At 31.2% G+C, this 23894-nt stretch overlaps 1 protein-coding gene across 4 annotated transcripts in view; it reads right to left on the bottom strand.

Moving 5' to 3' along the window:
* Positions 1-23894, bottom strand: part of LOC132721028 (nephrocystin-1-like) — a gene marked incomplete at its 3' end in the record, with an annotated part of 44803 nt that overhangs the window by 13021 nt on the left and 7888 nt on the right. Inside the window, 14 exon segments of one of the 4 annotated variants that reach the window (XM_060705277.1) lie at positions 319-413; positions 670-754; positions 5608-5650; positions 8390-8477; positions 9699-9738; positions 10196-10265; positions 12011-12105; positions 13233-13389; positions 14181-14343; positions 15978-16153; positions 17187-17248; positions 18222-18296; positions 19029-19089; positions 19497-19585. In XM_060705277.1, the coding sequence (XP_060561260.1) occupies positions 319-413; positions 670-754; positions 5608-5650; positions 8390-8477; positions 9699-9738; positions 10196-10265; positions 12011-12105; positions 13233-13389; positions 14181-14343; positions 15978-16153; positions 17187-17248; positions 18222-18296; positions 19029-19089; positions 19497-19585 (1299 nt within the window). 4 annotated transcript variants of the gene reach the window in all.

Below are 23894 nucleotides of genomic sequence, written 5' to 3' on the forward strand. Positions count from 1 at the left end.
TCTTGTTTACTCAAAGTTTCAGAATCACTTGTCTGTTATGTGGCAATCACAATGTACTTAAATAAGTAAACGATATTTAAAAATAAAAACAACACCAAAAATAAACAAAAGCAATCAACATTTTTTTTATATATAAGGACAATAACACAATATCACATCAAAAGACTTATTGCATTTAAAATGAATATACTGAAAGAATGCATGCTAATATAAAAAAAAAGTTTTACCAGTATATGCTTTAAGTTAAATTTGTTTGTCATTCTGAAATTATTACACAACTTTACACTCATATTAAGCATAATGTATCATTTTATTTACCTTGTTTTCACTGGGATCAAAGAAGAGATCTCTGTAGGAGAAATTAGAATTGCTCAGTTTTGGTGTGAGGTAATTCTTCATCTGATATATACTCTCTGTAATATATACATGTATAAAATGATTTCAATTGTTAAAGCCCCAATGAAAAACATGACATATATCCAATTTTAGCAGCAAATTTTTAAGTTGCCCTAACAGGATACCATACTTTACATGTGCCACTTTTTCATGGTTCCACCTCTTTTTGTTATGCTAACATCATCCCTTCGTAACAAAATCATCTACATAGAAATAATTACCACTATTATTATTATCATATGTATTTAATTTGTCAAAATATCAAAGATTTACCTGAATTAAATTTCTGTCCTAAAGTTGAAACTCTGAAACCAGAGGGTACAGCTCCCATAGCATGTAATACATCTGTAACACTTGTCTACAAAATATACAACACATATAATATGATTTTCATGACATTGTAAAACACCGTGCATGGTTTTTGACTCCCAACAATATATAAACAATAATTTTTGTTAAGTAAGATAATTGTTTCTTGGTTGACAGCTGTGATTCTAACTACACAATGTATTCATAATTCATTTAAATATACATTTTAAAATCATACAAGACACACAAATACAGCTAAGCATAAATTCAAATGAAGAGTTTCCTGTTATTATGATAAATGGTTATCTTTTTATAATAAACTAATTGATCACAAATAATAAAGAAGTTTTAAATAACATCACATTTTTCCAGCACAACATATTTATTCCTCTACATTTTTATAAATCAGCTGTTACAATGTGTCAATAAAGAAATGCTTCACAAACAAAATTGTTCCTTTTTTCTTGTATCAATATTCAATTAACCCTTACAATGATAGCAGCAGTACTTAATTGTCAACACCATTGACTGTATAGAGAAAGACCAGTCAGCATATCTGCTCATTCTGACCAAGCTCTTAACTGTTTATTGCTCAATTTTATTATTTTGATGTAGAAATCCTTTGTAAATTAAAAAAGACTGTTATAAATTGTAAGTCTTTAATTTCACATTTACTTAACATGGCAAATAAGTACAAATGTAAGATTGTCATGCGTTTTCATTCCCTTATTTGTATAAGCAAAAGCACAGGATATAGCTTTTAAGTTCATGAAATGATTTGGCAGAAGAAATTTGAAAAATCTTTTTTTTCAGCTAAGAAAATTACAGGTCAATACTTAAAGCTTTAGTGCACAGAAGATTTGTTAAAACTTGTGATGTTTTATATTCTATGAAAAACACTGTGACCCATACATTATTATAATTCTCATGTTATTGTTTTAAGTTTTGTATTCACATTCCAAAAGAGACAGAAAAATAAGAAAAGTACTGAACCACCAAGAAGAAAGATATTTACAATATTTATATATATATAAACAAACATAAACATTATAACATTTCCATTGTTCGTTGTATAATACCACCACCTGTAAACTATAGCAACCATTTCCAAGAAACACATTTTCTCACACACATTATACATGGGAACACACATAAAGAAGGTATCCTAGCTACTTGATAATTCTCAACACTAGTTTTAATTTAATAGTTTTAATATTTTGGGGTTTTAAAAAACACACTGACACTGTAAAGGTTAGATGACGGCTTTCCAATTTTGATACGAAGACTTTCCAGTTTTAATAGGACAACTTTCAGGTTTTCATGGGACGATTTACAGTTTTCATAGGACGACTTTCCAATTTCATAGGACTACTTTCCAGTTTTTATAGGATGATTTTCCAGTTTCATATGACTTTCCAGTTTTCATGGGACAACTTTCCAGTTTTCATAGGACGACTTTCCAGTATTCATAGGACAACTTTCCAGTTTTCATAGGACAACTTTCCAATTTCATATGACAACTTCCAGTTTTTATAGGACGACTTTCCAGTTTTCATATGACGACTTTCCAGTTTTAATAAGAAGCCTATCCAGTTTTTATATGATGATTTTTTCAGTTTTTATTGGACAACTTTCCAGTATCATAGGACGATTTTCCTGTTTTCATATGACGACTTTTCAGTTTTCATAGGATAATTTTCCAGTTTAATAGGACCACTTTCCAGTTTTCATATGACGACTTTCCAGTTTTAATAAGAAGCCTATCCAGTTTTTATATGATGATTTTCCAGTTTTTATTGGACAACTTTCCAGTATCATAGGACGATTTTCCTGTTTTCATATGACGACTTTTCAGTTTTCATAGGATAACTTTCCAGTTTAATAGGACCACTTTCCAGTTTTCATAGGATGATTTTCCAGTTTTTATTGGACAACTTTCCAGTTTTTATAGGACGACTTTCCAGTTTTTATCGGACAACTTTCCAGTTTTTATCGGACGACTTTCCAGTTTTCATATGACAACTTTCCAATTTTTATAGGACAGCTTTCCAGTTTTTATAGGACGGCTTTCCAGTTTTTTTATACGACGACTTTCCAGTTTTTATGGTAACAAGAGCTGTCACAGGAGACAGCGAAGCTCGACTAATAAAATACTGGACGCAGTAAGGAGGACAAAAATATGAAAGAAAAATCCATTATGTATAATTATGTATTAAGTTATAGAAAAAAAATAACATTTGTTAACATTAATTCCAAGATCAAGGGGAATAATTCTAGAAATAGTCATCCTAGAGTTATGGACCTTGTCACACAACATTTGTGTAATGATAAGAAATATATATTTGAAGTTTGAAGTAGATACCTTAAAAAGTAAAGAAGTTATTATATTTCTTAAAGAAAATCCTAAGTTCAAAGACAGATAAATCTGTAAATATTGCTTCAAGAGTTATGAACATTGTCACATAAAATGTAATTGATGATAAGGAATAAGTATTTGAAGTTTGAGGTAGATACCTTTAAAAATAAAAAAGTTACAATAAAAAATAACATTTTTCTAGTAAAAAAATCTAAGTTTATGGAGAGATAATTCTTGCAATATTGGTGCTAGAGTTATGAACCTTATCACATAAGATGTGGATGGTGATAACGTAAATATATTTGAAGTATGAAGTTGATCCTTTTAAAAATAAATAAGTAACAGTAAAAAATAATATTTTTTATGGAAAATTCAAAAGGGAGATAAATCTAAAAATATTGGTGCTAGAGTTATGAACCTTGTCACATAAGATGGGGATGATGATAACGTAAATATATTTGAAGTATGAGGTTGATCCCTTAAGAAATAAAGAAGAAACAGTAAGAAATAGTATTTTTTGAGGAAAATTCTAAGTTCAAGGGGAGATAAATCTGAAAATATTGGTGCTAGAGTTATGAACCTTGTCACATAAGATGGGGATGATGATAAGGTACATATATTTCAAGTATGAGGTTGATCCCTTAAGAAATAAAGAAGTAACAGTAAAAAATAGTATTTTTTAAGGAAAATTCTAAGTTCAAGGGGAGATAAATCTGAAAATATTGGTGCTAGAGTTATGAACCTTGTCACATAAGATGTGGTTGATGATAAGGAACATATATTTGAAGTTTGAAGTTGATACCTTAAGAAATGACAAAGTTATAGTGAAAAATATTTTACTGCACCAAAACTTTAATCTAAAATCTGGACGCGGACGCGGACGCCGACGCCGGGGCGAGTAGGACAGCTCTCCATATACTTCGTATAGTCGAGCTAAAAATTGGTTCTCTTTTGTGCATTACATCAGGTACAAGTCTGCACCTGATTAAAATCATCAACTTTCCATAAGCTAGTTGGACAGCATAATTTCTAGTCCCTGGTGGGAAAAAATCACATAGCATTACAACGCAAATGTTTTAAAGCAAGTGCAAGTCTATTTATCTAAGCTATACTGTTCACAAGTCAAGATTAGTATCAAACAATATATGAGATTTAGGGGATCGAACTAGCATGGTGGTCTTAATTTCAGGGTGGTTTTAAGTACGGTTTCTACTGTATGCGATTTAGGAGAACCTTCTTAAAGTTGGACAAAAATCTAAATTCAAAGTATATAAATCAATTACCATTTTATTTATTGTTACCTGCGATATATTGTTTGTAATATATTGTAATACTAATCCTACATAAAATATGCTCATCTTTCTAAAAAAAAGGGCTTTGCACCTATGTCATTAAACTCTTTTACTAATTGGGTTTGTAATGGCTTATATACGGGGAATGTAATGACTTACTGATAGGGGTTGTAATTGTTTAACAAAAAAGTTTGTAATGACATACTGATAAGGTTAAAATGACACAGGAGTTGTAATGGCATACTGATAAAGTTTGTAATGGCTTAAAAATGAGGTTTGTAATGACTTTCTAATAACGTTTATAATGGCAAATTTATGGGGTTTATAACAGCTTACTGATTGGGTTGTGATGGTTTAAGAATGGGGATTGTAACAGCTAAATGATAGAGTTAGTAATGGCATAATGACGGAATTTGTAATGGCGTAATGACAGAATTTGTAATGGCGTTATGACGGAATTTGTAATGGCATAATGACAGAATTTGTAATGGCATAATGATGAGGTTTGTAATGGCAATATTTGTAATGGCCTACTGATTGGGTTGTCATGGCTATATGATGGAGTTTGTAATGGCATAACGATGGGTTTGTAATGGTATTTTATCAAGTCATTGACTTAATTTCAGTCAATATACTGTCATGATTTGGTAGATAGCCAACTGCCAGTTATTTTGTAGTCTACTGGTTACTGGTCATTAGTGATAGTAAAGATATAATAGATTATAAAGTATCACATCGTTCAGTCTGATAGAGGTGTTTTATTACCTTCAAAATGTGTGCATATGTTACATTACCTTTTTAGTCTGTGAAACCAAAAATAATTCACATAAAATACACATTTGTAAAAAACAAAACAAACAAACAAAAAAAAACAATGACAAAATATCAAGCTAAATACAGCAGTTATAACACACACATATATTTTTCTTAGATTTACGGACATCAACTGAAAACTTATATGTCACTTTCAATGTCCATGTCAACATTATTTGTATGCCATATCTTAACTTTAGTTTTAGACCAAATATTAAAGCATGCTTAACACTTGAAATTAAAGAAAATGCCACTAAATATATTGACTAATTTTAGCTGTTTTCTCATAAAATTGAAATAAATTCTAAGTGCGGAAAACTAATTATCTTCAGCAAAAAGCATGAACACTACTGTAGCTAACTATTAAAACTAAACTGAATATATTATGATATCAAACTAAAAGCTTGATTTAAGGTGTTATAATGGACAACAGAAACATACCTCGTTTACTGCTTTCTTTAAACTGCCCCACAGTTGTTTACCACTGTTAGCATGGAAATAAAACACGCAATCAACTCAAAGCAACTTTCACTCAAAAACAAATTAAAGGGAGGTAATGAATAGAAAAAAATATTACCTCCCCTTTTCAGAAAGCAAATTAAAAATTTTACCTACCTGTGAAAATGGAAACAAAGTTAAAGTATATGGTAATTCAATAAATTTTAGGGTGTTATTTTTTTAGGTGTTTTGTGCCAGAATGTTTCAGATTTTCCGTCGAACTGGTCCAAAATTAGGTTCAACCAAAATGACTAAAAATGAAACTGGATTTAACTTTAAACATACACATCTTGTAACTTTGTTTCCATTACAACAACATGCTTTGATATAAAAGAATTTTCTAGATTGATAAAAAAAAAGATGAATAAATCATTTAAGAAATTAGAAATTCAAATGCCAAACTGATAAAAGGGTAGGGTCTTTTCATAAACAAGAAATAAATGATTATAAATGAGAGAAAAATAGAAGAAGACAAACTTAAATATCAAGGATTGATTCCAGAAAATGATTATAATTTCTAATTTCCAAAGCATGTTGTAATATTATCCTGCAGTTTAGTAATGGAAATAAATACTAGTGGAGTTAGTAAATATAAATTTGTGTATAGTGTAACAGTGAGGTGGAAAACAGTATCTGTCACAAGGCTTACATTGTCTTTAATGTTTTTGTGTGATTTTTTCATTTTTTTACAATTAAAAAAGTAAAAACAAGAATGAATCAATGTTGTTTGTTTGTTTGTTTGTTTCATTTTACACCTTTTTCAACAGTATTTCAGTCATATAGGCGGGTAGTTTCCTAACCATCGTTCCTGGAGAGTTACACCAGTACTAGACTACCTTCCTCCGCGCTAAACTACCAAAGCATCTCCCGGGGATCGAACCCACGCCAGAGAGGTAACTGGATTAGAAGTCATCGACTCTAACCCCTCGACCACGGAGGCGATGAATCAATGTTGTTGTGTTTTTTTTGTAAATAAAAAATTGTGAAAGTTTAAGAATTTATCATTTGTTTTAAGTTTTTGAAAAAAGAAAAAAATCAAACACTTTAACAAAATAGAACATTTTTTCTATTGCCACTGCATTTTTTTATTCTACTCTATGAATAATCTAATCTATCTGGGGTTTACTGTACCTAATTCAAAAGTTGAAAAACATCAAAAACCTCTACCTTACTGTAACTCCACATATATATTATTTCCACTACCATAGTGCATATAAACAAAGGGAAACAACTTTCACAACTTTACACAAATAGCATCATAAATGACTAATGGCACTATATAAAACAATATTTTTTCTTTTATACCTCAATTTTTCTGTAAAATACATCAATTTTTATTAAAAAATGCATTAATCCTGAAAATCAATACAATGTTTTCTAAAAGCCTTTAACTGCATGTCAAATAAATATGACCACGATTTACAAACAAGTCAAGAAAAAATGACTTGGGAACTAACAAAGGTAACTCTTATTTTGAAGCTGTGAAAGTTTGAGAATAGAGGATAGTGAAAGGGAAAAAAGGTCAAGTATAATGTTTCAGGTGAAATTAACATAAAAATTATCGTCTGCATCCAGCAGGGATATATCCATACCTCTTTATCTTTATCTCTATACAACAAAAACAACATTAATTAACAACAGTTCAAAGTAGTGTGGATAGTTTGAGTATCTTATGAAAAATGTTGTTGAAATAATTCTACATGCAAACCATTTGGAATGACTGAATTTTGGAGAGAAAAAAAACAACAACAAAAGATTGTTGAATTTAAGAACATGCATAGTTACATTAATATGACAACACAACTTTTACTCAATGGACCATAAAATACCACAATCTTGATGGATTTGAATTAAAACACAAAACTAATATTAGGGTATGGAATTTTGTAATCCTTTCTTCAGTTTAAATTTGGTCAACCGTAAGATATTCATTTAACTATCTAATTACACTTTAAAAAAAAATATTCCAGAAAGTGATATTTCTTTATCTACAAGCTAAATGGAGGAAAGTTTGAGGAAAGATTACCGTTACAGTTCGAAATATTTTATCTATAGAGAATATTAATTGAATAAATTTACAGTATGCCAGTCTTACATTTTATTCAACATGTTCAATAAATTTAGTAATAAACCTTCACAAATATAATACTCTATTTATCACATACCTTAAGAAAAAAGAACTTTTCACAATAAAAATAATCATTTATTTTTTCATTGACATGTCTTTTTATAAAGAAATATTAAATAAGAATATCCAAATGATAAATATATATTGTTTTTATCAATATTTGAAATAATTATGGAAATGTGTCCATTATAGACCAACCTTTCATTTATGTATCAAACTTATTTTAAGACTTATTTCATAGAATTATTTCAACAAATTCAGCCATTGCACCCTTGAAACACCCTACCTGTAAACCATAGTGGTTACAACTTAAGAATTTATGCAAAAAAACATTTTTAAGCAAGAACATATATTTCAAATGTCAAATATATGAGGTTGATGCTCCCTAAATTTAAAATGTAACTCTGAATGTGACAATAGAAACACATCATAAACTAGCATGAATAAAAGAATCAGAAGATAGCAGAAGATAATTACACTATTTTACTGTCAGATATATGGAGTTTTTTTGTATGTTCTTTCATTTCTACAATTTTTGTCAAAAACCATAGAAGCAGCAATTGTAATTTTATTTTTCAAAAAGAAATTCACCCCTACCTTTTAGGTTTTTTACTTTTACTCTTTTTCTCTGTGCCTTCTTCCCCTTCCTCTTCCTCATCTTCATCTTCTTCATTATCTTCTTCTTCTTCTACATGAGAGAAATATAAACAACTTTATACTGCGAATTCACTTATATTCGTGGGCATAAAATTTCTAGGTTTTATCAAAACAGACATTTTCGTTGGTTCTTAATTTCATGGATTTTCAATTTCTTATAAAAAAAATTAAATAAATAACCAAATGCAAAGTAATCTTACACTTAATCGCTGCGCATTTTACTTACTGCATGTACATATCTTTAAGTATCACACCGCGCTTGTCAATAAATTTAATCCTTGCCTCTCGGCATTCATTACACAAAAATCGGCGAAAAAGCGCCGATACATGTATGTTATATATAGAATAGAGACATGGCAAAAAGTATTTGTTGGGATAAAATTTTGTCGGATCTTAAATTTGTGGATTGACCTACCCACGAAAACCATGAAAATTTGTGCCCCACGATTAATAATGATTTAACAGTAATTGGTTTTGTGTCAGATTTAACCCATAAGCTGTTGAATTTGTGTAATGGAATGCTTTGAAATTGGAACAGTCTATTCCAGGTTAAAGGGATTTCAATATCAAAATTATACAAAAATTGAGTTGCCAACAGTATAGAGCCTGTGCAAGCTGGACTGGTTCTATTCTTTTTGCTATTCATTTTTGTTTCCAGTAAAGGGTTAAAGTTCCTTTTTGACACTGTATAAATGGACTTGGATTTGTTGGCCAGTACTAGCATTTTTCTTCACACAAACTACAAAAGGCCATAATTTTACAAATTCTAAGGCTATAAATTCTCAGTATAATCATTTTGATTTTTGATAGTTTCCTCTTTTAGCTTTGTTTTAAATCACACAGCATATGGGAACTTTCACACCTTCCTAGTATAGAAAAGCGCTTCCCTGTACATTTCATCAGCTATAGGATAGCTAATAAGTAAAAGCAGGAATATGTAAGTGTGTAACATTGACAGTTTTCTTGTATTACATGTATAGAATTCCTAGTCTTACACAATATTTCAATATAAAGAAGTAAAGGGCCATTGATTAACCCAGCACAATGCACTGTCAAATAGCAATTAGCTGAATAAATCATGTTGAGGCAAGATGCAAGAGCAATATAGAATTAGACAGCTTGGGAAACTCACAAAAAATAACTCAATTCATCCGTCATAGAATTAAGAGCATATATTATCATATATCACCAAGACCTGAAATTAAGACTGTAAGGATGTCTAAAATAAACATTAACTCTTTACTCTTACCTTCATCTGATTGTTGAACATCTTTGTATTTATTGTACATCTAAAAAGGAAAACAAAAATAAAATGTAACAAAATTCATCAAACTTTAATTATTATCTTATTCTTTCAATTCTCAAGTCTGAGATATATGTTTTCAAGTGTTTGGTATTACGTATTATTCATATAGCACATAATAAATTGTTCTAGCACAGAATATAATTATTAATAATTTTTAAAATGTTCACACTGAATCATTTAGAACTTTATCAACAATTTCTTTTAAGCAAAATTTTATAAGAAAATATCCATATGATACATTTCTATTTTTTTATCAATATTTGAAATACTTATAGAAAATGGGCCCATTGTAGACCAATCCACTTTAAGCCCCAAAAAGCATGCTGAAATATACACAGGCTGAGTATGATGATATAAGGCTTAAGCTTATTATGATGAAAAAGCTTGTGCAGATGAAAATAGCTTATGATAAATAGTATGATAAAGAATGGTTTACTAACCTTGAGATATGTAGATGGTACAGAGCCTTTCTCCCCTTTCTCATTTTCTGCCTCCCACCAACCATCTTCTCTGTAAAATATAAAATAAACATGGATAAAACATAGCACTTAATCGTCAAAAATTAAACTCACTAATTCTCATTTCGAATGTCTGAAATATAGATCTTAATATACTGATCTTTAAAATTTTGATATCTCTTCCTACAACTGTAACTTATATAGCATTTACACATTTCAAATGTCTAAGATATTTTTATCACTTAAACACAGTATAAAACTAAAATTGAATATGTTTAACCACAATTAATAACAAATCAGGAAAAGTAATATTTTGACAGAAAAGTACAATAAATTTGTGCCTTAAAAGTAGTGCTTATCATTGTTTGTTTTTGCATGGAAAACTTGTCATACTAAACAAGTCAGTAGTTTTTTTAAACAGATCACTTGATTGTGAAAAATTTCAATTGAACTAAGAAAAGTGACTATGTGAGTGTTTTCCCATAAAAAATGGGGTAAATATGACCTCATTTCACAACTTAACATGTATAATTTCTTTTATCCATTACACAAGTACAAATAATAAAGGTGAAGAAAAACAAATTTTACCCATGCTAGTAGGTCAGGGGACAACTATACCCCTATTTCTTTAAAAAAAAAAACAACCTTTACACCCACTGATTTATTAAAACATTCCAAAATTTCAAGACCTAAGTGTCCACTAGATAGAGTGTTGTCAAAATTGTGAGAATAACCCAGCAGGTTTGAGAAATCATAGCACTGCAATTACAACAAACAGTGCTCAGAAGATTGACCCTTGACCTTTTGAAATTTTCATATTATAATGGACTTGTCCAGCTTTGAATTTGGAACAGTCCATTTATAGTTTGTCAAAACGTAAGTTTTTTTGTTTTTTTTTTTGGGGGGGGGTCACCACAAACTAACACTGTAAAGGTCATAATGGGACTTTCAAGGATAACTTGTTAAGAAAGACCTCTCAGGTGCCCGTCCGTGATTTGAGTTATCAACAGTATTGAGCCAGGTCGAATGGCATAAAGTTAAAGATTGGTCTGACTTGGTATTGTAGGTATAGGTCTATTTCCATAACATATGGTTACAAGTTCTATAGACAGATATGTTAACTGAAACCCTGTTCTACAGTTTTATAGCTACAACCAAACACATGATTAGCCATGTTTTTTACAAAGAAATATATTACAATAGTTATTATATTATAAATTATAATTTAAAATGTGCACACAACATTATCACAGAAAAACAAATATATGTATACCTCCCCTCCTGTCTGAAATGTTTTATTGTAGGTGGATGATACAATGATGAAAAAAAATGAACATAAATGTATTAAACTAATACACACTTGGTTAAATTACAATTGACACAGGAAATATAGACAGATAAAAGTTCTTTTTCCCTGAATCAACATACATTTGTATATTTAAGATAATTCCTTTAAATAGTATTCAAGTATAAACCTGGGAACGTATTTCTGTGTGTGCTCTCCCTTTTATAATGAATATTCATAATGTAGTAGGCTTTAGTTATGTGTATGTGTACTTGCATAATTACTTAATTCACAATCTAGGAAAATGTATAAAATACACTACATGTGTAGTTTTCTACAATCCATTTACATAATCTATATATAAGAAATACTGAAAAATATATGACTACATATAAATGATTGTGATGGAAATGTAAAAATGTAAACTTTTTTCACAAAACAAGGAAACTGGTACAATTATTCCTAAAATGTTGTGGTTCTAAGGTAAAATGACTATCAAATAATTTACTTACTGTGTAGTAATGATAGTAAGTACTTCTCCAGCTTTGAAATTAAGATCACCTTTCTCTTTACTGGAAAAGTCATATATGGCTTCAAATAATCGACCCTGCACAAACAAAACAAAAATTTATATCATTATTCTTGAACTTCTGTATCTTCATTTTTTTCAACACACTAAATTAAGCAATGATTTCTTTTATTAACAAGAGCTGTCCGTAAGAAAGTACACTTGAATATACTTAGTACTTGACAGTAAGAAAAGGGGCATAACTCTGTTAAAATGTGACTAAAAGTTATGTGACCTGTGCTCATCACCTTAGATAATCATAGAAAATAAGTGTGTGAAGTTTCCACCCATTCTTTTCAGTAGTTTGGAGTTACCAACTTGCACACAAAATCTTGACAAAATTGTGATGCCGATGCCAGGGTGAGTACATTATCTCACCCTGTTCTTCCAATAGTCGGGCTTAAAATACACACAAAGTATTTGTCCACAGAATAATACAACACTGATAAAAGAAATGATAATATACATATATATATTATGATATGATATTATAATATTAAAATACAAGAACCTTATTCAACACCAATAACTCAATGAACTAAGAATGAGTTAATAAAAAGAGTAATTTGCATCTTTTTTCAATCCATCTCATAAACATGGAAGTTATTATATACTGTTATAAAACAATTTTTTTTTCACTTATTACTATGAAGTAGATAATAAGCACCTGGCCTGGCTAAGTTATAGATAAGACACTAATCCAGTATCATTTCTAAGAAATCAAGACTTCAATGAAATCAATTTTGTTTTTGGTATTCACAGTTACGAACCATTTACATAACACCAGCATTAGAATCTTTTACTGTCACAATGTGAAAAATTGAGCAAAACCACTTAACATATTTATGAACTGGAAGTTTCTAATGGTATCATTTAAACATCAAATAGACTCAACTGAGGTTTTTTGACATGAAGGGACTGGACATACAAATTTTCTGATCATTCCCTTGCCTAGATTTTCCAGCATTGTCATTTTTTATTGCACAAAATGACCCTGATATCGGGATTAAGATCTCATAAAAAAATGATAATCAATACAATTCGAATTTCTTTGTTATCCTTTGCAGATATTTCTATTTTAAGTGTTTCTCTTGAATTATGTAAGAATTTCAAATTTTATGTTTCAGCCTTTTTGACCTCAGTGTAGCTCCTTAAAGTATGCTTACAGTAGTAGTAACTTCTAGATCTCCTTCTTCCTTATCACTTTCCTCATCTTCATCTTCTTCATCATCATCTTCTTCCTCATCATCTTCATCCTCCTCCTCCTCATCATCATCATCGTCTTCTTCTTCAGTCTTCTTGGCAGTTTTTGGTTCTGTCTTACTATATTGTCAATTTAAAGAATGAATATCAATCAATGGTAACTGTACATTAGGTTATGAAAATGTTGTTAATGCATCTATCAATCATGATGTTTTCTAGTTGTTGTTTTTTTGCTTTGCTAGTCTTATCAAGGAAACTATTTTAAGGAGTAGAATTATCATACAGAAGCAATTCATTCATTTGGTAAACAAGGAATCCAAAACAGTTTTAGTGCTCACATGAAAACCTTTGCTATATATGTCAATTCGAATTGTGGATAAACTGAAAGGTAACAGGATTGGTGTTGCTAAAAACGTCAAAATGGTAAATGCTGACAATGTGATTTTTACACTTTTTCTTCATTTTTCTGTGGAAAAATTTTAAATGAAGGCAGTACATGGTAATATCCTTGTTCTCTGGTATACCAATAACAGCCTTTCAGTCATATACTACCAGCAGCAATTATCTAATCAGTGTTTATGGATTCTGTCAAATAATAACTATATTTACTGCAAGTAAGCATAAATTATCTAAAACAGCAATGTCAGATAAAATCTTTCTTAACTCAGTCATTACATGAAAAGAAGTAATTCCCCACCAAGGTCTTAAATCCACAAATCCAATGTCATATACACCCCCAACAAGCACCTAATTGCACAAAGCTAATGTCATTTATACTCAACCAAGGTCTTAATTCCACAGATCCAATATCAACATTTTGAAGAAACAATTCTTTCAAATATTAATATCATTCTCCTCTTTTTGGAAGATGTTGCTAAACCAATGGATCAATGTTTAAAAAGAGCAAATACCTTGGAACTATTTTTTTAGGAGTTGTTTGTTCCTCATCTTCTTCCTCTTCTGTTTCCTCTTCTTCAACTTCCTCCTCTCCTTCTGTTTCTTCTTCTTCATCAACTTCTTCTTCAATTTCTTCATCATCATCTTCACCTGGTTTACCTTTTTCTGTTTTTGATACTTTAAAAGGAAAAAAGCAGACAATTTTCTTTAAAATAGTATTTTGTATGCGAAGGTTTCCAGCTGAATCCTTCATTTTCCATGTAAGTTAACCAACAAGACAGTTGTCTACTGTCTATTTTATCAGCTTTATTGCCAGATAAACTTGTCTATCTCCAGTCATTATGTCATATGATGACATCACATGGTTAGCAGCAAAACAAAACTACATATAGATCCTGTTTTATTGGGAAAACGTATGAACAAAACCATTTAAGTAATCTAAAAGTATGACCAAAGTAGGATAAATCAAATATTTGGTTGATGTCGCGATAGAGAAAGTTTTATCCGGTTCAATGCAAAAGTGAATCTTGGCTCGCTAAAGCTTGTCAAGATACACTTTATCGCCCACTGGATAAACCTTCTCCATCTCAACATCAACCATGTATTCCCTATCTCTTACCACAAAAATATTGCCTTCTACAAAAACAGACATTAATATATAATTTATGTTAACATTAATGAACTGACATTAATTTATATCTTTGGAAAGGAGTATATAAAATGTATGGCCTAAAAAATTAAGAGGTCCATTTTTCAATCTGAGACTACTTGTCCACAAGTACTGGCAAGACTTGAAAGCAGGCTTAAAAATGACGCTCTAATGTATGTGCTAAACTGCTTCATTGATGACTACAACTAGAAATGTGTCCATAGGACACGGGTGCCCCCACCGCGCCACTGTTCTGTCAATCTTTTTACTAAGTCAAGGGAAATAACTCTACAAATACTGGATAAATCCACAAGCGAAACCCCAGGTGCAAATCTAAAATATGCTGAGCAACCTGCCCATAAGGTTTAATAACTATGTCAAATCCTTTTTGAGAAACTTGCGACTTAAGTTGAAAATTGCAAAAATTTTCTAAGTGAAGGGCAATAACTCTAAAAATACTATATAAATCCAGACGAAAATACCTGGTTCACAACTGCACATGCTGATCAATATTCCTGTAAAGTTACATGACTCTAGGTTAAATACTTTTTGAGTTACGTGTGACACATGTTGAAAATTGCAAAATTTTACTAAGTCAAGGGCAATAACTCTAAAAATTCTAAAAATATCCAGACGAAAATACCCAGGTGCACAACTACACATGCTGATCAACATTCCTGTAAAGTTTCATGACTCTAGGTCAAATACTTTTTGAGTTACTTGCGACACAAGTTGAAAATTGCAAAATTTTACTAAGTCAAGGGCAATAACTCTGAAAAAACTAAAAATATCCAGACGAAAATACCCAGGTGCACAACTACACATGCTGATCAACATTCCTGTAAAGTTTCATGACTCTAGGTCAAATACTTTTTGAGTTACGTGCGACACAAGTTGAAAATTGCAAAATTTTACTAAGTCAAGGGCAATAACTCTGAAAATACTAAAAATATCCAGATGAAAATACCCAGGTGCACAACTACACATGCTGATCAACATTCCTGTAAAGTTTCATGACTCTATGTCAAATACTTTTTGAGTTACGTGCGACACAAAAGTGAACAGACGGACGGACAGACGGACGGACGGACAAGGGTAAATCTAAATGCCCGCCACTAACGTGGGGGCACAAAAACAATATTTCTAACAATTTTCTCCTTACCTTTCTTGGGCGTCTCTAAAGTTTCCCCAGCAGTCTCATCACCTTCTTCATCATCTTCCTCATCATCTTCCTCATCTTCTTCTTCCTCTTCTTCCTCCTCCTCATCATCCTCCTCCTCATCATCATCATCACCCTTCTCATCTTCATCACCTTCTCCTAATTCCTTTTTTAACTCTCTGATGAAGATTTAAAATTAAATGTTATTTTAAAAACAAAATATACCTGTACATCAATGGAAATGACATGTACATTATACTGATATACAGTCTTATGTAACTGATAATTGGCATGAGAAAACGGCCATAACATCCCTAATTTTTTTTACTTGACATATTGAATTCTTTGTAAATGATGTAAGGGGTAGTTTTCTCATGACAGTATTCAAAATATATTGGCTACATAACTAAGTAATAAAGACTACTTTTCCAGTCAACTTAAGGGTTTCAGTACCAGTCCTAATTAAGCCAGTTTCATGAAAGAGGCGTAAACATTTAAAATGCATCTTTTAAATTGGATAATTATGATGTAATCCCTAATCAGAAGCAATTTTAAGCTACTAGTGTCAAATCTGTAACTGCATATCAATAATCAAACAGATACAGTAGTGTCTTCTTCTCCAACTCTCTTTCTATGTGTGCATGTTGCAGAGAAGGCACACAGCATGTCAAAATTAAGTCATCCTAAGTACCTGGGATGATTGGTTGACCTACCTTGACTAACTTGAGAGGATTGCCCCTAGAAAAAGTTGTTTCATAAAGAACATCCCTTGAAAGTATAATTGTACACCTTTTCCATCTACAAACCATGTACAGGATTAAGGCAGAGCAGAGCATCATGACGAAGAGGCTACAGCAGGGGACTGGCAAGGATGCCATAGGTCTAAACCATATGGTTCATTACCGCACTTCTAATAAGTATAAACTTAAACAAGAGCTTTTGGTGTGCTCGACTATTCTTTGTGCTTGATAGTAAAACAACGGCCTGGGATAATGTAGAATTTTCCTAGTTCAAAAAGGGCAATATTTCTGTCAAAGTCTATGTTAGAGTTATGGGCCTTGGTCAGTGACCTATAATGCTTTAAAATAAGTGTGTGAACCCTTTAGTAGTTTTTCAGGTGCTCTCTTTTCTTTAAATGGTCAAGCTAAAAGCAAACAAAGCAGTGTCCTGCTCAAGTGTCTAACTTTGTAGTTCTAAAAATGTAAAACTTACTTCAAATATGCTGTTCCTTCCTCATCAGGGAGGACTTTAGCCATAGCATCATCAACCTGGGTCTGAAATAAATACGTTGTTATAGAATATGAATAATTTGAACATGGTTTAATAAATTTCTGAATATGTTAAATAGGTAGAATTTTATATTTTTAAATTTCTTCATACATGCACTTCAATTTTCTTCGTATTTCAGCTAAATTTCCACACACTTTAGCTAAAGACTTCATATTTTATGCACATGTTACACCAGTTGATCTTTACATTTCTAAATCTGTAAATACTTCAGTTGTAATCCAACAAGCTAAACTGTTAGATATTTCAGATAAAGTTTACAAATTTAGGCTAAATTTTTACCAAGTTTTATGTCTTGATACTTAAGCACAATGTCTTTATATTTCATATTTCAACTAGGTTTCTACATCTAATTGGTTTTTGCTTAATACCATAATACTCATATGAAAACATCATGAGTAAATAAAAACTCTATACCCATTTAGATTGCATTGAATTGACCTTGAACTTAATCAGCAATTAAATTAATCGTAACAAATATATGAAGTTTTTTTTTTAAATAAAAACGCACAACAGAAAACATCTTCACTTATTAGGGTTTTCGTGTTGGAGACAAGGAAAAACAACAGAAAAGTTTAAAAATTCTGGAAGAATGTCAAACATGTACACAATGGATCAAAACTGTTTTGTGAATAAATATCAGAAAGTAATTTTTACATTAGCATCCATTTAGATTATCGGAGCATTCTAAGTCATATAAATGAAGTTGAAAAACATTCCCACCACAAAAGAAAGATGTCATGTATAAATTATCAGGCTTTGTCTTAAGAGACCGTTTCATTAAGCGACCGTTTTGGGAGTTTCCCTTGCGCAGTCGCTTAATACACATTTGACTGTATTGACTTTTATAATGGTGATTGACCAACAGTTCATACTGGAAAATGTTTAGGATAAAATACAAATCAACTACCAAGTATCATAACATGTTATGACAGTCTTTCATTATATAATATCACTAACCTGCCATGTTGTTATTCTATCTGTTTCTTTTTTCTTCTTCTGTTCAAAATTTTTAACTTTGGGCCCTTCATTCTCCTGAAAAACAATATCTCAATGAATTTTATGTAAATCATTACAAAGAAAATGGTGGTATATGGAAAACAAAGAATATATATAATTCATACTGGTTTTTACACCCAGACATGTACTTTAAAAGTATCTTTATTCATTTTTTTCAAAATTGCACTTTTCCTAAATAATTTTCAAATTTATCACTTGAACAATAGAATCAAGTTGAATTTTAAATGGTCAACAATAAGGAATAATAAAGGGATAAATCTACAGTTTTAACAAAATTGTTATAAATCCTTTAAACAGTAAAAAAGTGTTTTACATCTAAACCCACTGATATTATGTAATGGACTTGTCCAGCTTCCATTTTTGGATCTATCCATTATCAATTTTAGGGATATCAAGATGAAATTTTACTGTAAGTCAGCCTCGTCACATGGCACATAAGTGCAGACTGATATAGCTCTATACTAGTGGAAAATGCTTATCACTTTCTGTTCCAGCACAATAAGGGTTACAAGCAAAATTTCACTCCCCCCCCCCCCCCCAAAAAAAACAACTGATTTAAAAAAAAAAACTATTTTATAATCATCATCACTATAATCAACATTATCAATTTCAACTTTATTGTACCTTATTATTTATCTAATGGCACTTCTTTGCAAAGTAATTCAATCAATGTCAAAGGGAAGAATTCCAAGATACATGTACATATAGAAGAAATATTTAGGAAAAAAACAAGTTCCAATTTTATACCTCAGTCAATTCCTCGGCCCTCTGTAGCAATTCTGTGATCTGGGGTTTGAGCTCATAGCAACTATAATAATAAATAATTAGTGCAAGTCACATAATTATAGCAAAAATATCTATATTAGCAAATTTAACCAGAGACTCATTGAAAATCAATGTCTAAAAATTTATCAGACATCAGTCTTTATGTACAATTACTCATTTACATTAATGTTCTGTAATTTATTGTGTGACAAGTTGCAAAACAAAACATTGTTTATCAGCATTATATGCAGACAGAAATCAATTATCTAAAGTTAAAAATTTATATCTTTGTTTATAGAGGCTTCATCAAATATTTTCTATGATAACAATTTTATATGGAAGTTGGTAGGAATGCAATTACAAGTAGATCTATTAGTTATGTTTATATCAATTTATTTTAAAATCCTATCGATTTTTGGTAACTTTCAACTAAAGAAACTTTTTTCTTACCTGCGAAAGTTTGCCTTTAGTTTAACTTCTCTGTCCTTCAGTTTCTTGTTATTAGCATTTTTTAAACTTTCTTTTGTTATCTTTTCAACCTAAAAAAGAATAAAAAAAAATAAAAAAGATATCAACTTGATAATTTTTGCCAAAAAAAACAAACAATCCATAAAAATTGGTGAACTTTAAATGAAGTACCAAACAGGGGCAACATCGTCGCAAAATACGCCTGTCTGCATCACAAAAGCTTTTGACAGAGATGTGGGCTTATATATATGCATATTGGAGATATGCTATGGGCAATATCCGGACAATATCTGGATATTTTATCATCTCTAGTGACCTTGCAAATATTAACCTAAAACTTGTAGTCATGATAGTTATCATTTGTGTTACAATCCATCAATAAATGATGACTAAATGGTCCCTGTACACATCTTCTGTTTTATCTTAACTTTGACCTCTCTATGTGACCTTGACTTTGGTAGCAGGGACTTGATTATGCACACAATACTTAGCCTCAAAATGTTGAACATTTGTGCCAAGTTACATTAAATCCCTGATAAATGTAGAAGTTTGGCTCTAGGCAATATGTTAATATTTTGATTTTTATCATCTTTAGTGACCTTGACTATATTAACCTAAATTAAATGTTTCACACCAGTAGTCATGATAATGACAATTTGCGTTTCAATCCCTCAATAAATGATGACTAAATGGTCCAACAGGTTTTTTTTCCAGGACTTAGGGAACGTGACCCATACCCATGGAATTGGGAATTTCAGCAATGATTTGTTAAAAATTGGGAAAAACTCCATGACTTAAATTTTGCAGTGATTAAATGAATGCACAGATTAACTGTCTAGGATGGCACCTACAAACATTTAAACACCATAACAGTGAAGAAGCACTTATTTTAAAAGATTTAAGAATTTATTATTCAATATTTTTTATTTTGTAACTTTCAATTGGAAATATTTTCCTCTGGATTGGGAAATAATATACTATTTCCAATTGGGAATATGACCAAATATCAGCTATAAAATAAGCCAAAAAAAAAAAATCCCTGTCCAAATACACATTTTCATATCTACATCTGAACTTTGACCCCCTATGTGTGACCTTGACCTTGGCCACACAGACCTGAATATTGCATGCGACATTCCGCCTCACTATAGTGAACATTTGTGCCAAGTTATATTAAAATCCTTCTATGCATGTATAAGTTTTGAAGAACCCGGCCCTAAATTGGTCAATATGGCACTCCATTATTTCAAGTTGGTCAATGCGGCCCTGAAAATTGAGCAATCTGGCACCAAAATTGGTGAATTTGTCCCCAAAATGGATTTTCAAAGAAAAGCGAGTCTAGCCTCGCACATGACAGAGAGAATTCTACATTGCCTGCTGCACAGTAAATGGGCCAATTGTGTTAGCAACTAAGTCAACTTTCAGGCCTACAAGTGAAATACCTTTTGAGCTATGCATGAACAAGTTGAAAATTGCAAATTTATACTACTGTAATTCAAGGGCAATTACTCTAACAAAACTAAAAATCATCCCTGGAAGTTTAAGCAAAATCTGCCATCCGGTTTAAGAAGAGTTGCGTTCACAAAATTTCTATATGGTATATAGTGAAAAAATTAACAAAGGGCCATAATTCTGTTAAATTTGGTCACAGCAAAAATTCCTTCATTTACTACCATCTACACATTAAGGTCATTCATCCCAGGAAGTTTAAGCAAAATCTGCCATCCGGTTTAAGAGGAGTTACGTTCACAAAATTTCTATATGGTATATAGTGAAAATATCAACAAAGGGCCATAATTCTGTTAAATTTGGTCGCAGCAAAAATTCCTTCCTTTCATACCATCTACACATTAAGGTTGTTCATCCCTGGAAGTTTAAGCAAAATCTGCCATCCGGTTTAAGAGGAGTTGCGTTCACAAAATTTCTATATGGTATATAGTGAAAAAATCAACAAAGGGCCATAATTCTGTTAAATTTGGTCGCAGCAAAAATGCCTTCCTTTGATACCATCTACACATTAAGGTTGTTCATCCCTGGAAGTTTATGCAAAATCTGCCATCCGGTTTAAGAGGAGTTGCGTTCACAAGATTTCGGGACGTCAGATGGACGTACCAACTTTTGATATTTAAGAGGCAAATCAGCTCATAAACTACACCTGGAAGTAAGTCCATAAGCTAAATTAGCTCATAAAAACAAAAAAATAGCTCTGAATTTGAATTTTATGAGTTTTTGTTCTTTATTTAACTACGGAATGAAGCTCATAAATATCAAATGTTTGCTCGGACAGACATATGGAAGGACGGACAAATGCAACGCTACATGCTCCCCACTTTGTGGGGGCATGAAAAAAACAAGGATAGGTACACCAAATTATACTTGAATCAAATATGCAAACACATTTCTTATTTAACAGTAGAAACTATAGGACTTTCGTATGCATATTTCTTGTCAGATAATCCAAAAATGAATTGTATCAGGGGGACGGATGTTACATTTTTGGGGGGACGGATGTTACACTAGATGTTTAAAGCTCATATTCATACTTTTTTTGGTTTTATACTAAAGTAATAAAATTTATAAGAGTATTATGCTTTGTATAGTACAATTAATGTAAAATAATTGAACAAATTATGAGAAAAATGTAGAAATACCCGACAATTATGTAGTTTCTTACTATTTCCTTTTCACAATGAAAAGTTTCATTGACTTAGTTTTCTTCCATTTATCTTACATTTGAATGAACACTGAAATGTTTGGAATAAAATAAAAACATTGCTTATTGAATAAAAGAATCTTTGTTTCCAGATAATGCATTAACGTTAAAGAGAGAATCTCATACCAACGGTACCTTTCTATGCATGAAATTATTCACAAAGTACTTTAGTTAAATAATAAGATTTATATTTGTAAAAGATATGATACAGTGTGAAGCAAATAAGAAGTTTTCAGATTGAAACATATGCAAGCATGAATTTCTCATTACTAAATACACAAGAGCCATGTCAACATGGCCATTCCCTGCTGAATGGGTTTGCTCATTGGAAGAATGTAATATAGTAGAGCAGAATAATTCAATTTTAAGAGGTCTTTTGGTAATGAAAACTTATGACTGAAGTGATTACAGATTTGAAACCTATGTGAATACTGATGGCTGAAAATAACAAAGGGCAATAACTGAAAAATAGTGCAGGGTAGGTTATCATTCTTGTGTGCTGCACCCCTCCTCAGTAAAATCTATCCACCTATGAAGTTTCAAGTTGATACCTCAAATACTTTTTGAGATAAGCTCCGGACAAAATAGTATGAAAAAGAACAAAGGACAATAACTCAAAAATTATATAGTGAAGAGTTATCATTCTTGCGCATAGCATTCCTCCTCAATAAGATCTATCCACCTATGACATTTCATGTTGATATCTCAAATACTTTTTGAATTATGCTCCACTCAGGTGAAAAATTAAGTATGAAAAATAACAAAGGGCAATAACTCAAAAATTATGAAAGGTAGAGTTACCATTCTTGTGCACTGCACATCTCCTGAGTGAGATCTATGCACCTATGAAGTTTCATGCTGATATCTCAAAGGCTTTTTGAGTTATGCTCTGAACAAAAATTAATTTTGAAAAATAACAAAGGGCAATAACTCAAAAATTATGCAAGGTAGAGTTATCATTCTTGTGCACTGCACTCCTCCTCAATGAGATCCATCCACCTATGAAGTTTCAAGTTGAAACCTCAAATACTTTTTGAGATAAGCTCCGGACAAAATAGTATGAAAAAGAACAAAGGGCAATAACTCAAAAATTATATAGCGAAGAGTTATCATTCTTGCGCACAGCATTCCTCCTCAATAAGATCTATCCACCTATGACATTTCATGTTGATATCTCAAATACTTTTTGAGTTATGCTCCACTCAGGTGAAAAAATAAGTATGAAAAATAACAAAGGGCAATAACTCAAAAATTATGAAAGGTAGAGTTATTATTCTTGTGCACTGCACACCTCCTGAGTAAGATCTATGCACATAATTATGAAGTTTCATGTTGATATCTCAAAGGCTTTTTGAGTTATGCTCTGGACAAAAATTAATTTTGAAAAATAACAAAGGGCATTAACTCAAAAATTATGCAAGGTCGAGTTATCATTCTTGTGCACTGCACTCCTCCTCAATGAGGTCTATCCACCTATGATGTTTCAAGTTGATATCTCAAATACTTTTTGAGATATGCTCTGGACAAAAATGTCGGACGGACGGACGGAGACTATTTCTATATTATCCCCTGCCGCCTTTTCGGCGGGGGATAATAAATTATACACAATTAAAAATTTTCATTAAAAAATATAAGATTTTAAATTGTTGCAATTAAGTTCTATAGAT

This window comes from Ruditapes philippinarum, unplaced genomic scaffold (genome assembly GCF_026571515.1).
Source record: "Ruditapes philippinarum isolate M1 unplaced genomic scaffold, ASM2657151v2 ctg6319_1_1_1_1, whole genome shotgun sequence".
NCBI lineage: Eukaryota > Metazoa > Mollusca > Bivalvia > Venerida > Veneridae > Ruditapes > Ruditapes philippinarum.